The 14,546-nt window shown below is 53.3% G+C and overlaps 1 protein-coding gene across 1 annotated transcript in view; it reads right to left on the reverse strand.

Annotated features, from left to right (window-relative positions):
* Positions 1-713: 713 nt before the first annotated feature.
* LOC311328536 (plexin-B2-like) overlaps positions 714-14,546 on the reverse strand; it is a gene marked incomplete at both ends in the record, with an annotated part of 36,546 nt that continues 22,713 nt past the window's right edge. Inside the window, 5 exons of the mRNA XM_084462490.1 lie at positions 714-818; positions 2,724-2,798; positions 3,066-3,141; positions 12,757-12,821; positions 13,575-13,722. Coding sequence (XP_084318616.1) covers positions 714-818; positions 2,724-2,798; positions 3,066-3,141; positions 12,757-12,821; positions 13,575-13,722 — 469 coding nt within the window. The remainder of the gene's footprint in view (positions 819-2,723; positions 2,799-3,065; positions 3,142-12,756; positions 12,822-13,574; positions 13,723-14,546) is intronic.

Below are 14,546 nucleotides of genomic sequence, written 5' to 3' on the forward strand. Positions count from 1 at the left end.
ATCCAGAGGGCAAGACGCTAAGCAGCTGAACATTATAAATCCTGTTTTGTTATTGGTCAGTGCTCCCTCTCCTTCTCCCCTGTGATTGGTCAGGGGTGTACCATGGTTGTTGTTTACAGAGAGAGAGAGAGAGAGAGAGAGAAAGAGAGAGAGAGAGAGAGAGAGAGAGAAAGAGAGAGAGAGAGAGAGAGAGAAAGAGAGAGAGAGAGAGAGAAAGAGAGAGAAAGAAAGAGAGAGAGAGGGAGAGAGAGAGATAGAGAGAGAGAGAGAGAGAGAGAGACAGAGAGAGAGAGAGAGAGAGAGAGAGAGAGAGAGAGAGAAAGAAAGAGAGAGAGAGGGAGAGAGAGAGAGAGAGAGAAAGAGAGAGAAAGAAAGAGAGAGAGAGGGAGAGAGAGAGAGAGGGGCTGGTTTGGAAGCTTTAAGCTCTGTTTTAAACTGGTTGTGGGTCCAGTCCAGACCAGACCCGTGCTCCTTAGGGTGTTCTGTGTACTGTCCCAGAAGTCTTAGCGTCTGGAGGAAGTGGGGGAGGAGGAAGGAGAGGAGGGGGGAAGAGATACGACAACTTCTCGGTCATTGAGGTCGTAACCAATCAGAGGTCACAGTCCAGTCCCGTATCTGCATATCCAGCCTCCAGTCCTCCTTATATGGTTGGCAGGTTCCTGTGGCGTCCCGTAGCCTCTCTCCGTGGCCCCGCCCCGGCCGGGGGTGAAAGGTTAGAGGTCGGTGACCTTGTTCTCGAGGGCGGCGGCAATCTGCTGCAGACGCAGGGTGAGCTGTTTACTCTGGGCGGCCGGGTCCTCTTCCAGGGACTGGATGATCTGGGGGCGAGGGGACAGCATTTAGAGGTTCCTACTCTTGCACTTTGCCTTCAGCGCAAGATTCTGCTCTTAGTCACTTGTTTAGAAGAGAGATGCACTTGTGAGTTCTGGTGAGTGGTAGTACACTGACTACCTACGTTAAATGCAATTACTTAAAATCCCTTTAGTTAAATGTGTCTGCTAAATGACTGTAATGTAATGTGTTATGGTTCTGCTATAAGATTCCAGATTCCTTTATTCATCACATGTAATGTACAGTCTACAGTCACAGTGAAATGTTGCTGCCGGCTCCAAGATTATGCTCATTACAGAAAGACTCCAAAATTCAATTGGCTAATTCCTAAGTTTACAAGTTACATGTTACACAATAAGTACCAGGGAGGGGTAACTGACATGTTTATTGTAGTAGTTCCTCTGGGATGGTGGTTAGATTGAGGCTTTCAGGAGACAAATGTCTTGTGGAAAAATTCTAGACAGCCTTAAAAGTGACTGTGTGGTGTTGTAGTCATGGTGATGTATTGTAATGTGTGGTGCTGTAGTCATGGTGATACTGTATAGTGTAATGTGTGGTGCTGTAGTCATGGTGATGTATTGTAATGTGTGGTGCTGTAGTCATGGTGATACTGTATAGTGTAATGTGTGGTGTTGTAGTCATGGTGATGTAGTGTAATGTGTGGTGTTGTAGTCATGGTGATACTGTATAGTGTAATGTGTGGTGTTGTAGTCATGGTGATACTGTATAGTGTAATGTGTGGTGCTGTAGTCATGGTGATATAGTGTAATGTGTGGTGTTGTAGTCATGGTGATATAGTGTAATGTGTGGTGTTGTAGTCATGGTGATATAGTGTAATGCGTGGTGTTGTAGTCATGGTGATATAGTGTAATGTGTGGTGCTGTAGTCATGGTGATATAGTGTAATGTGTGGTGCTGTAGTCATGGTGATATAGTGTAATGCATGGTGTTGTAGTCATGGTGATATAGTGTAATGCGTGGTGTTGTAGTCATGGTGATATAGTGTAATGTGTGGTGTTGTAGTCATGGTGATATAGTGTAATGTGTGGTGCTGTAGTCATGGTGATATAGTGTAATGCGTGGTGTTGTAGTCATGGTGATATAGTGAAATGTGTGGTGCTGTAGTCATGGTGATATAGTGAAATGTGTGGTGTTGTAGTCATGGTGATAAAGTGTAATGCATGGTGTTGTAGTCATGGTGATATTGTGTAATGCATGGTGTTGTAGTCATGGTGATATAGTGTAATGTGTATGTAATGGTCATGGTGATATAGTGTAATGCGTGGTGCTGTAGTCATGGTGATATAGTGTAATGTGTATGTAATGGTCATGGTGATATAGTGTAATGCGTGGTGTTGTAGTCATGGTGATATAGTGTCATGTGTGTGTAATGACGGTGTTCCTACCCCATCGTAGTACTTGCTGGTGTACTGGTAGAGCCGGTGATATAGTGTAATGTGTGGTGTTGTAGTCATGGTGATATAGTGTAATGTGTGGTGCTGTAGTCATGGTGATATAGTGTAATGTGTGGTGCTGTAGTCATGGTGATATAGTGTAATGCGTGGTGTTGTAGTCATGGTGATATAGTGTAATGCGTGGTGTTGTAGTCATGGTGATATAGTGTAATGTGTGGTGCTGTAGTCATGGTGATATAGTGTAATGTGTGGTGCTGTAGTCATGGTGATATAGTGTAATGCGTGGTGTTGTAGTCATGGTGATATAGTGTAATGCGTGGTGTTGTAGTCATGGTGATATAGTGTAATGTGTGGTGTTGTAGTCATGGTGATGTAATGTGTATGTAATGACGGTGTTCCTACCCCATCATAGTACTTGCTGGTGTACTGGTAGAGCTGGTGATATAGTGTAATGTGTATGTAATGACGGTGTTCCTACCCCATCGTAGTACTTGCTGGTGTACTGGTAGAGCTGGTGCAGAGCCACCTGCGTGTTCAGCTGGTCTGTGTGTTGCTGGAGAGGAGGAGGAGGAATTAATCAAGCACTTTGGAACATTGTTTTAAAAAGTGCTATATAAATAAAGTGTATTGTTATTATTATTAATAATACCATCAATAATAGTAATAATAATCATAATCAGACTAATAAAATGTGTATTATTAATAATAATTATAATAATAATATAATTAATAATAAGAGTCAGCGACAACCCAACAGGCCTTTCTTGTATATAACACACACACACACACACACACACACACACACACACACACAGCGTACCCGGGAGACCTCTGCCAGGTGTGTGTTCATGTCCTGGTCGCTGACGGGCACCATCTGTCTGATACCCTTGTAATAGCTGAGGAGAGAGGTCAGAGGTCAGCACACTCCCATGATGCCGTTCTCTGAGAAGTCAAAGCTCACAGCATCCATCATCCCAGACTCCTCTCTGTGAACAGCTCTTCTGCTCTTCTAACTGAGCCCATGGTTTGACCCCTGACCCCTGTACTCCCCCTCACTACTGGTCTGCCCTCTAACTGAGACCATGGTTTGACCCCTGACCCCTGTACTCCCCCTCACTACTGGTCTGCTCTTCTAACTGAGCCCATGGTTTGACCCCTGACCTGCCCTCACTACTGGTCTGCTCTTCTAACTGAGCCCATGGTTTGACCCCTGACCTGCCCCTCACTACTGGTCTGCTCTTCTAACTGAGACCATGGTTTGACCCCTGACCCCTGTACTCCCCCTCACTACTGGTCTGCCCTCTAACTGAGACCATGGTTTGACCCCTGACCCCTGTACTCCCCCTCACTACTGGTCTGCTCTTCTAACTGAGCCCATGGTTTGACCCCTGACCTGCCCTCACTACTGGTCTGCTCTTCTAACTGAGCCCATGGTTTGACCCCTGACCTGCCCTCACTACTGGTCTGCTCTTCTAACTGAGCCCATGGTTTGACCCCTGACCCCTGACCTCCCCCTCACTACTGGTCTGCTCTTCTAACTGAGACCATGGTTTGACCCCTGACCCCTGACCTCCCCCTCACTACTGGTCTGCTCTTCTAACTGAGCCCATGGTTTGACCCCTGACCTGCCCCTCACTACTGGTCTGCTCTTCTAACTGAGACCATGGTTTGACCCCTGACCCCTGTACTGCCCCTCACTACTGGTCTGCTCTTCTAACTGAGACCATGGTTTGACCCCTGACCCCTGACTGCCCCTCACTACTGGTCTGCTCTTCTAACTGAGACCATGGTTTGACCCCTGACCTGCCCATCACTACTGGTCTGCTCTTCTAACTGAGACCATGGTTTGACCCCTGACCCCTGTACTGCCCCTCACTACTGGTCTGCTCTTCTAACTGAGACCATGGTTTGACCCCTGACCTGCCCCTCACTACTGGTCTGCTCTCTAATCAGCCAACAGAGGACAACAATTGTGGTGAACATATATCTTTTAATTTAAATGTTACATTCGAACACCTTCTGTGATCAACAGTGATTTTGTGGATGATATATTTTGGCTGTAGTCCCACTAGTACAACCTCATTTAACACTAGTTTAATCAGAACCATTATACCACCCTGAGAACAGAACCATTATACCACCCGGAGAACAGAACCATTATACCACCCTGAGAACAGAACCATTATACCACCCTGAGAACAGAACCATCCACCCCCCTGAGAACAGAACCATTATACCACCCGGAGAACAGAACCATTATACCACCCTGAGAACAGAACCATTATACCACCCGGAGAACAGAACCATTATACCACCCTGAGAACAGAACCATTATACCACCCGGAGAACAGAACCATTATACCACCCTGAGAACAGAACCATTATACCACCCTGAGAACAGAACCATTATACCACCCGGAGAACAGAACCATTATACCACCCTGAGAACAGAACCATTATACCACCCTGAGAACAGAACCATTATACCACCCTGAGAACAGAACCATTATACCACCCTGAGAACAGAACCATTATACCACCCTGAGAACAGAACCATTATACCACCCGGAGAACAGAACCATTATACCACCCTGAGAACAGAACCATTATACCACCCTGAGAACAGAACCATTATACCACCCTGAGAACAGAACCATTATACCACCCTGAGAACAGAACCATTATACCACCCGGAGAACAGAACCATTATACCACCCGGAGAACAGAACCATTATACCACCCGGAGAACAGAACCATTATACCACCCGGAGAACAGAACCATTATACCACCTGGGGAACAGAACCATTATACCACCCTGAGAACAGAACCATTATACCACCTGGAGAACAGAACCATTATACCACCCTGAGAACAGAACCATAAAACGACCCTGAGAACAGAACCATTATACCACCCGGAGAACAGAACCATTATACCACCCGGAGAACAGAACCATTATACCACCCTGAGAACAGAACCATTATACCACCCTGAGAACAGAACCATTATACCACCCGGAGAACAGAACCATTATACCACCCTGAGAACAGAACCATTATACCACCCGGAGAACAGAACCATTATACCACCCTGAGAACAGAACCATTATACCACCCGGAGAACAGAACCATTATACCACCCTGAGAACAGAACCATTATACCACCCTGAGAACAGAACCATTATACCACCCTGAGAACAGAACCATTATACCACCCTGAGAACAGAACCATTATACCACCCGGAGAACAGAACCATTATACCACCCGGAGAACAGAACCATTATACGACCCTGAGAACAGAACCATTATACCACCCGGAGAACAGAACCATTATACCACCCTGAGAACAGAACCATTATACCACCCGGAGAACAGAACCATTATACCACCCGGAGAACAGAACCATTATACCACCCGGAGAACAGAACCATTATACCACCCGGAGAACAGAACCATTATACCACCCTGAGAACAGAACCATTATACCTGTTGTGGGGCGTGCGCGGAGCGCGTCACGGTCTGCCTCTCCGACGCCGTCTGACCAGCCCACCACCTCTGCGCGCTCAATGAGAGCGTTGGCTAGGCGACGACGCAGCCGGTCTCCATCAGGCAATCAGCGCACCTGTCGCTGATTGCCTCCGCTGCTACAAGAACCAGCGGGACCGGCAGTTCATCGCCAGATCGTAGCCTTATGTACACGGTACAATCTCGCTCCCTGTGATTCCTAGTCAACTTGCCTTTTCCTTCCCGAACCCTGCCTTACCCCGTTTTGTGTTTTTCCTTCCAAGATTCCCACGGACCCTCCCTCGCGTCTCCCCGGCCCCAGTTCCTCTCGGCCTCCCGCGGATCCCTTCCCCGTCTCCCCGGACCCACAGAACCCCTCGAACCACCCCCGAACCCCTGGACACCCTCGGACGGATCTCCCGGTACCACGCTCGCCTCCTCCCTTGGACATCCCCTTTGGACTCTCGGACTGTACTGTAGCCAGGCGCACGCACATACATACAACACCCTGCCCGCCTATATCACCCCGCACCCACGGTAGACCACACACATAGTCTTCACTACGCACTACACATAGGTATTCACACATCCCATACTCCGAGACCATTCGGCGCACCACACTTTCTCCCGCATATCCCCTTCCCAACATCCTGGAAATAAACAAACCCACGGGCTAACGGATCAACCGCTCTGTGCCGCTTCTTTGGTCCCCCCGGGTCGTACCGCACAACATTACGATCTGGCCATGACGGACCCCAGCGGCACAGGGGCGGCTGACGCCCCGGCTCCACCGGTACCCAACGTCTCGGCCCTCACCGTTCTCTCTGGGGCTGTCCAGCGGCACGAGGGACGGCTAGCCAGCCTGGAGACCCAGCTCACCGACGCCTTTGCTCTGATTGTGGCTCGTCTGGATCAACTGGACAGCACCGCTCGGGCGCAGTCCCAACCTCCGCCCCCCGCCGCTCAACCCATGGCAGCGTCTCCCCCGTACCAGGCTCCTGCGCCCGTCGCTCCGGAGAGAGAGCCGAACCTAGCCACCCCTAGGCCCTACGAGGGCGACTTCGATCTCTGCCGTGGGTTCCTCAGTCAATGCGAATTAGCATTTCGCTACCAACCTAGCCGGTACGCCTCTGACGGGGCTAAGGTGGCATGCATCATGTCACTCCTCACAGGTAGGGCCCTTAGATGGGCTACAGCCGCGCTAGGTCAGAACGGGTTACTCACCTCAGATTATGCGGTTTTCCGTAGGGAGTTCACTCTGGTGTTTGACCACCCCGTAGACGGATGTGACGCCGCTACACGCCTCCATGTAATCCAGCAGGGCTCTCGTTCTGTCGCAGAGTATACCGTCGAATTCCGCATCCTTGCGGCCGACAGTGGGTGGGGAGACAAGGCCCTCCTCAGTGCCTACCGACGGGGCCTTAGCGAGGCTGTCAAGGACGGTCTTATGAGGGACAGACCCGAGACCTACAACCAGCTGGTGGACCTGGCTCTCATGATGGACCAACGTCTCCGTGAGAGACGCGCCGAGCGCTGTCACCGTCTTCCTCCAGCGGCCCCTAGATCCTCTCCCCCGGCTCCCCGATTCCACCCCGAACCACGGTTCACGACACCCAACGAGCGTGCACCAGCTCTCCGTCCAGCCGAGTCCGAGGAGGAACCGATGCAGGTAGCCCGGTCACGGCTCTCGGAAGCGGTGCGCGAACAGCGCATGCGCGGAGGGCTTTGTTTATACTGTGGGGAGCCCGGTCACTTTATCCGTGCCTGTCCTACCCGCCCAAAAGACAGGGCTTACTAGCTGAGGGGTTACTAGTAAGCCACCTGACGCTGCCCCAGAACAAGAGCTCACCTAATATGTTATTCCCTGCCTCGATCTCCTGGGACCGCCAGTCATTTACTGTTAGCGCTTTTCTGGACTCTGGGGCAGACGACAGTTTCATTGACAGCACGCTTGTCCGGCAGGCTGGTATCCCCCTTGTTCTCCTGGAAACCCCTCTGGTTGCCTACGCCCTGGATGGGCACACTCTAGGGAAAGTCACACACAGCACTAAGTCCCTTTCCTTCTCCATCTCCGGCAACCATGTAGAAACCATGCGTTTTTTTGTTATCCGTTCGCCCACGGCCCCGCTCGTGTTAGGGAGACCCTGGCTCCAGAGACACGATCCCCACGTCTCGTGGTCCACAGGGCAGATCCTCGGATGGAGCGTCGCATGCCACGCCAACTGTCTCCGTTCTGCCCCTGGCTCCCCTAGGACGCTCAAGCCTGACCCCTTACCTCCGGATCTGTCTGGCGTTCCTACTGTTTACCACGACCTAGCCCCCGTGTTCAGCAAGGAACGCGCTCTCTCTCTACCTCCCCATAGACCCTACGACTGCGCGGTCGACCTCATCCCGGATGCGCCGCGTCCCTCTAGCCGGTTGTATAACCTCTCCCTCCCCGAGAAAAAGGCGATGCGGGAGTATATATCCGAGTCCCTTGCCTCTGGTATCATCCGTCCCTCTTCATCCCCGGTGGCAGCGGGTTTTTTTTTTGTTGGCAAGAAGGACGGCTCGCTCAGGCCCTGCATCGATTACCGTCAGCTCAACGACATCACCATCAAGAACAAATATCCCCTCCCTCTCCTTAGTTCCTCGTTTGAGCCTCTCACCACCTCTGTCATTTTCACGAAATTAGACCTGCGCAACGCTTACCATCTCGTCCGTGTCAGGGAGGGCGACGAGTGGAAGACGGCGTTTAACACACACCTTGGGCACTTTGAATACCTGGTGATGCCGTTCGGGCTCACAAATGCCCCTGCCGTTTTCCAAGCCCTCGTGAATGACGTTTTGCGGGACATGTTAAATATTTTTGTTGTTGTTTACCTGGACGACATTCTTATTTTTTCCCGTTCCCAGCAGGAGCACGAGCAGCATGTCCGCCTGGTCCTCCAGCGGCTCTTGGAGAACCGCCTGTATGTTAAAGCGGAGAAATGCACGTTTCACGCGGCCTCAGTGGAGTTCCTGGGGTACATAGTGGAGGGGGGGCACGTCCGGACCGACCCCCGAAAAGTGAAGGCGGTGGTGGAGTGGGCCCAACCCACCAACCGGACTGAATTGCGTCAGTTCCTGGGGTTTGCAGGGTTCTATCGCCGTTTCATCCGTGGCTTCAGTAAGGTGGCAGCCCCTCTCCACGAGCTCACATCCACTCTTCGGGTTTTTTCCTGGACCCCGGAGGCGGACGCTGCGTTTGAGACCCTGAAGGGGTTGTTCACGGAGGCTCCGGTGCTCGGCCATCCAGACCCAGCCCGGCCGTTCGTCGTGGAGGTGGACGCGTCAGACACGGGCGTCGGAGCCGTCCTCTCCCAGCGGTCTGAAGAGGGCAAACCGCTCCACCCCTGCGCGTTTTTCTCCCGGCGTCTCACCCCCGCAGAACGCAACTACGACGTGGGGAACAGGGAGCTGCTGGCAGTCCACGAGGCCCTGGTTGAGTGGCGGCACTGGCTCGAGGGGGCTGAGCTGCCGTTCTTGGTGTGGACAGACCATCGCAACCTCACCTACATCAAGACCGCCAAGCGGCTAAACGACCGGCAGGCGCGCTGGGCCCAATTTTTCAGCCGTTTTGATTTTACCCTCTCCTACCGCCCAGGCTCCCGAAACACCAAGGCGGACGCCCTCTCCCGGCAGTTCGCGGAGGAGGCAGCCGACCACGACACCCCTGACCCCATCCTGCCCCCAGCCCGAGTGGTGGGTGTCGTCACCTGGGCCATCGACTCTGTGGTCAGGGCGGCTCTTCGCGCCCAGCCAGGCCCAGGCAACGGACCCCGCAACCGCCTCTATGTCCCGACCCTGGTGCGTTCTCGGGTCCTCGAGTGGGGCCATTCCAGCCGTTTTGCCTGCCACCCCGGCGCCCACCGCACGCTGACCTTCCTCCAGCGGCGCTATTGGTGGCCCTCCATAGCGGCTGACACCAGGGAGTTCGTTGCAGCCTGCATCACCTGTGCCCGGAACAAGGCGTCCCATCGACCTCCGGCGGGCCTCCTACGTCCCCTACCGGTTCCCAGTCGGCCTTGGTCCCACATCGGGCTCGACTTTGTCACAGGTTTCCCCAGGTCCCAGGGCAACACCGTGATCCTCACCATCGTCGACCGGTTTTCCAAGACCGCTCACTTTGTGGCTCTGCCCAAACTCCCCTCCTCTGCGGAGACCGCCGACCTCCTCGTCTCCCACATCGTCCGGCTCCACGGCATACCCCAGGACATCGTCTCTGACCGTGGTCCCCAGTTCACCTCTCGGGTGTGGCAGGCCTTCTGCAAGGGGATTGGGGCCATGGTTAGCCTCTCCTCCGGGTACCACCCCCAGACCAACGGGCAGGCGGAGCGGACCAACCAAAGCCTGGAGGCGATGCTGCGCTGTGCCACCTCCCGCAGCCCCGCCTCCTGGAGCAAGTACCTGGCCTGGGTGGAGTACGCCTACAACTCCATGACCAGCTCAGCACTGGGTATGTCGCCTTTTGAGTGTTCCCTGGGTTACCAACCACCTATGTTCCCCCAGCAGGAGTCCGAGGTGGCGGTTCCGTCCACTCGGGCCCATCTCCGGCGGTGTCGGCGCATATGGAGGGTCGCCCGTGCTGCGCTGCTGAGAGCCACGGAGCGGTCCCGGCGTTGCGCCAATCGACGGCGGGTTCCGGCTCCCATGTACCGCCCCGGCCAGCGCGTCTGGCTTCTGGCCAGGGATCTCCCTCTCCAGGTCCCCTCCCGGAAGCTCGCTCCCCGCTACGTGGGGCCCTATACCATCGACCGGGTCATCAACCCCACCGCGGTACGTCTCTCCCTCCCTCCATCCCTGAAGGTGCACCCGGTGTTCCATGTGTCACTACTTAAACCGGTGTCTGTCAGTGCCCTGTCGCCCCCTGTCTCAGCTCCCCCTCCTCCCCGTGTCCTCGAGGACGGCGACCAGGTGTGGCCCGTCAAGCGGCTGCTCGCCGTCCGGCGTCGGGGCCGGGGGTTCCAGTACTTGGTTGACTGGGTGGGTTTCGGCCCCGAAGACCGGAGCTGGGTGCCCCCTTCCTATCTGGCTGACCCTGCCCTGTTGGCCGACTTCTATCGGGCCCACCCTGACGCCCTTGGGCGCTCGCCGGGAGTCTCGCGTCGGGAGGGGGGTACTGTTGTGGGGCGTGCGCGGAGCGCGTCACGGTCTGCCTCTCCGACGCCGTCTGACCAGCCCACCACCTCTGCGCGCTCAATGAGAGCGTTGGCTAGGCGACGACGCAGCCGGTCTCCATCAGGCAATCAGCGCACCTGTCGCTGATTGCCTCCGCTGCTACAAGAACCAGCGGGACCGGCAGTTCATCGCCAGATCGTAGCCTTATGTACACGGTACAATCTCGCTCCCTGTGATTCCTAGTCAACTTGCCTTTTCCTTCCCGAACCCTGCCTTACCCCGTTTTGTGTTTTTCCTTCCAAGATTCCCACGGACCCTCCCTCGCGTCTCCCCGGCCCCAGTTCCTCTCGGCCTCCCGCGGATCCCTTCCCCGTCTCCCCGGACCCACAGAACCCCTCGAACCACCCCCGAACCCCTGGACACCCTCGGACGGATCTCCCGGTACCACGCTCGCCTCCTCCCTTGGACATCCCCTTTGGACTCTCGGACTGTACTGTAGCCAGGCGCACGCACATACAGACAACACCCTGCCCGCCTATATCACCCCGCACCCACGGTAGACCACACACATAGTCTTCACTACGCACTACACATAGGTATTCACACATCCCATACTCCGAGACCATTCGGCGCACCACACTTTCTCCCGCATATCCCCTTCCCAACATCCTGGAAATAAACAAACCCACGGGCTAACGGATCAACCGCTCTGTGCCGCTTCTTTGGTCCCCCCGGGTCGTACCGCACAACAATACCACCCGGAGAACAGAACCATTATACCACCCGGAGAACAGAACCATTATACCACCCTGAGAACAGAACCATTATACCACCCTGAGAACAGAACCATTATACCACCCTGAGAACAGAACCATTATACGACCCTGAGAACAGAACCATTATACCACCCGGAGAACAGAACCATTATACCACCCTGAGAACAGAACCATTATACGACCCTGAGAACAGAACCATTATACCACCCGGAGAACAGAACCATTATACCACCCGGAGAACAGAACCATTATACCACCCGGAGAACAGAACCATTATACCACCCGGAGAACAGAACCATTATACCACCCGGAGAACAGAACCATTATACCACCCTGAGAACAGAACCATTATACCACCCTGAGAACAGAACCATTATACCACCCTGAGAACAGAACCATTATACCACCCTGAGAACAGAACCATTAAACGACCCTGAGAACAGAACCATTATACCACCCGGAGAACAGAACCATTATACCACCCGGAGAACAGAACCATTATACCACCCTGAGAACAGAACCATTAAACGACCCTGAGAACAGAACCATTATACCACCCGGAGAACAGAACCATTATACCACCCTGAGAACAGAACCATTATACCACCCTGAGAACCGAACCATTATACCACCCGGATAACAGAACCATTATACCACCCGGAGAACAGAACCATTATACCACCCGGAGAACAGAACCATTATACCACCTGGGGAACAGAACCATTATACCACCCTGAGAACAGAACCATTATACCACCCTGAGAACAGAACCATTATACCACCCGGAGAACAGAACCATTATACCACCCTGAGAACAGAACCATTATACCACCCGGAGAACAGAACCATTATACCACCCTGAGAACAGAACCATTATACCACCTGGAGAACAGAACAATTATACCACCCTGAGAACAGAACCATCCAACCCCCCGAGAACAGAACCATTATACCACCCTGAGAACAGAACCATATACGACCCCGAGAACAGAACCATTATACCACCCTGAGAACAGAACCATATACGACCCTGAGAACAGAACCATTATACCACCCTGAGAACAGAACCATATACGACCCTGAGAACTCACTCATCCACCATCTTCTTATAGGTGGAGATCTCCTTAGCATAGAGCAGCTTATTACTGGGAGAATCCTGCAGGAGAGAGGAGAGGAGAGGAGGGAGAGGAGAGGGGGGAGGAGAGGAGAGGGGGGAGGAGAGAGAGGAGAGAGAGGAGAGGGGGGAGGAGAGGGGGGAGGAGAGAGAGGAGAGAGAGGAGAGGAGAGAGGGGAGGAGAGGAGAGGAGAGGGGGGAGGAGAGAGGGGAGGAGAGGAGAGGGGGGAGAGAGAGGAGAGGAGAGAGAGAGGAGTCAGATACCCTGTTAGTAATGTAAATCATGATAATGGTGGATGGATCAGTCTGAGCTGGTTAATGTCATGTTAATGACTGTGATGGTCAGTCTCCTGAGCTGGTTAATGTCATGTTAATGAGTGTGATGGTCAGTCTGAGCTGGTTAATGTCATGTTAATGAGTGTGATGGTCAGTCTTCTGAGCTGGTTAATGTCATGTTAATGACTGTGATGGTCAGTCTCCTGAGCTGGTTAATGTCATGTTAATGAGTGTGATGGTCAGTCTCCTGAGCTGATTAATGTCATGTTAATGACTGTGATGGTCAGTCTTCTGAGCTGGTTAATGTCATGTTAATGAGTGTAGTGGTGGATGAGGGTGTAGTGGTGGATGAGGGTCAGGGTCTGGATGAGGGTCAGGGTCTGGATGAGGGTTAGGGTCTCACCCGGCTGAGCTGGTTAATGTAATGTTAATGAGTGTAGTGGTGGATGAGGGTCAGGGTCTGGATGAGGGTCAGGGTCTGGATGAGGGTCAGGGTCTGGATGAGGGTCAGGGTCTCACCCGGCTGAGCTTGTGCTCCGTCTTGGTGCAGGCGTCCATGAAGGTCTGGGCGATCACGTGGAGAGACGCGTCCACCACCTCCGTCACGTGCACGTCAAAGATGAAGTGAGGGTTCTTCAGGATGTTCACCCAGAAACGCAGGGGAAGACTGGAGGAGGGAGAGAGAGAGAGAGAGAGAGAGAGAGAGAGAGAGAGAGACAGGGAGAGAGAGGGAGAGAGAGAGAGAGAGGTAGAGAGAGAGAGAGAGAGAGAGAGGGAGAGGGAGAGAGAGATTTTATTTTGCATTATTTTTGTTCATTTTCTCTTTATTGAGCAATTGTATGATCGGTCTGTTAGTTTACTTAATTGTTTTCTCATGTCATTAGTGAATTGTATTCATTATCCTTGACGCTTTGGCAATACTGTTCACCTGACATCATGACAATAAAACGAGGGAGAGGGAGAGAGGGAGAGGGAGGTAGAGAGGGAGAGAGGGAGAGGGAGGTAGAGAGGGAGGGAGAGGGAGGGAGAGGGAGGTAGAGAGGGAGAGAGAGGGAGAGAGAGGGAGAGAGGGAGGTAGAGAGGGAGAGAGGGAGAGGGAGGTAGAGGGGGAGAGAGAGGTAGAGGGAGGTAGAGGGAGGGAGGTAGAGGGAGGGAGATAGAGGGAGGGAGGGAGAGGGAGGTAGAGGGAGGTAGAGAGGGAGGTAGAGGGAGGTAGAGAGGGAGGTAGAGAGGGAGGTAGAGGGAGGTAGAGGGAGGTAGAGAGGGAGGTAGAGGGAGGTAGAGAGGGAGGTAGAGAGGGAGGTAGAGGGAGGTAGAGGGAGGTAGAGAGGGAGGTAGAGAGGGAGGTAGAGGGAGGTAGAGAGGGAGGTAGAGAGGGAGGTAGAGGGAGGTAGAGAGGGAGGTAGAGGGAGGTAGAGGGAGGTAGAGAGGGAGGTAGAGGGAGGTAGAGGGAGGTAGAGGGAGGTAGAGAGGGAGGTAGAGAGGGAGGTA

This window comes from Borostomias antarcticus (assembly GCF_949987555.1).
Source record: "Borostomias antarcticus genome assembly, contig: scaffold_272, whole genome shotgun sequence".
NCBI classification, from domain to species: Eukaryota; Metazoa; Chordata; class Actinopteri; order Stomiiformes; family Stomiidae; genus Borostomias; species Borostomias antarcticus.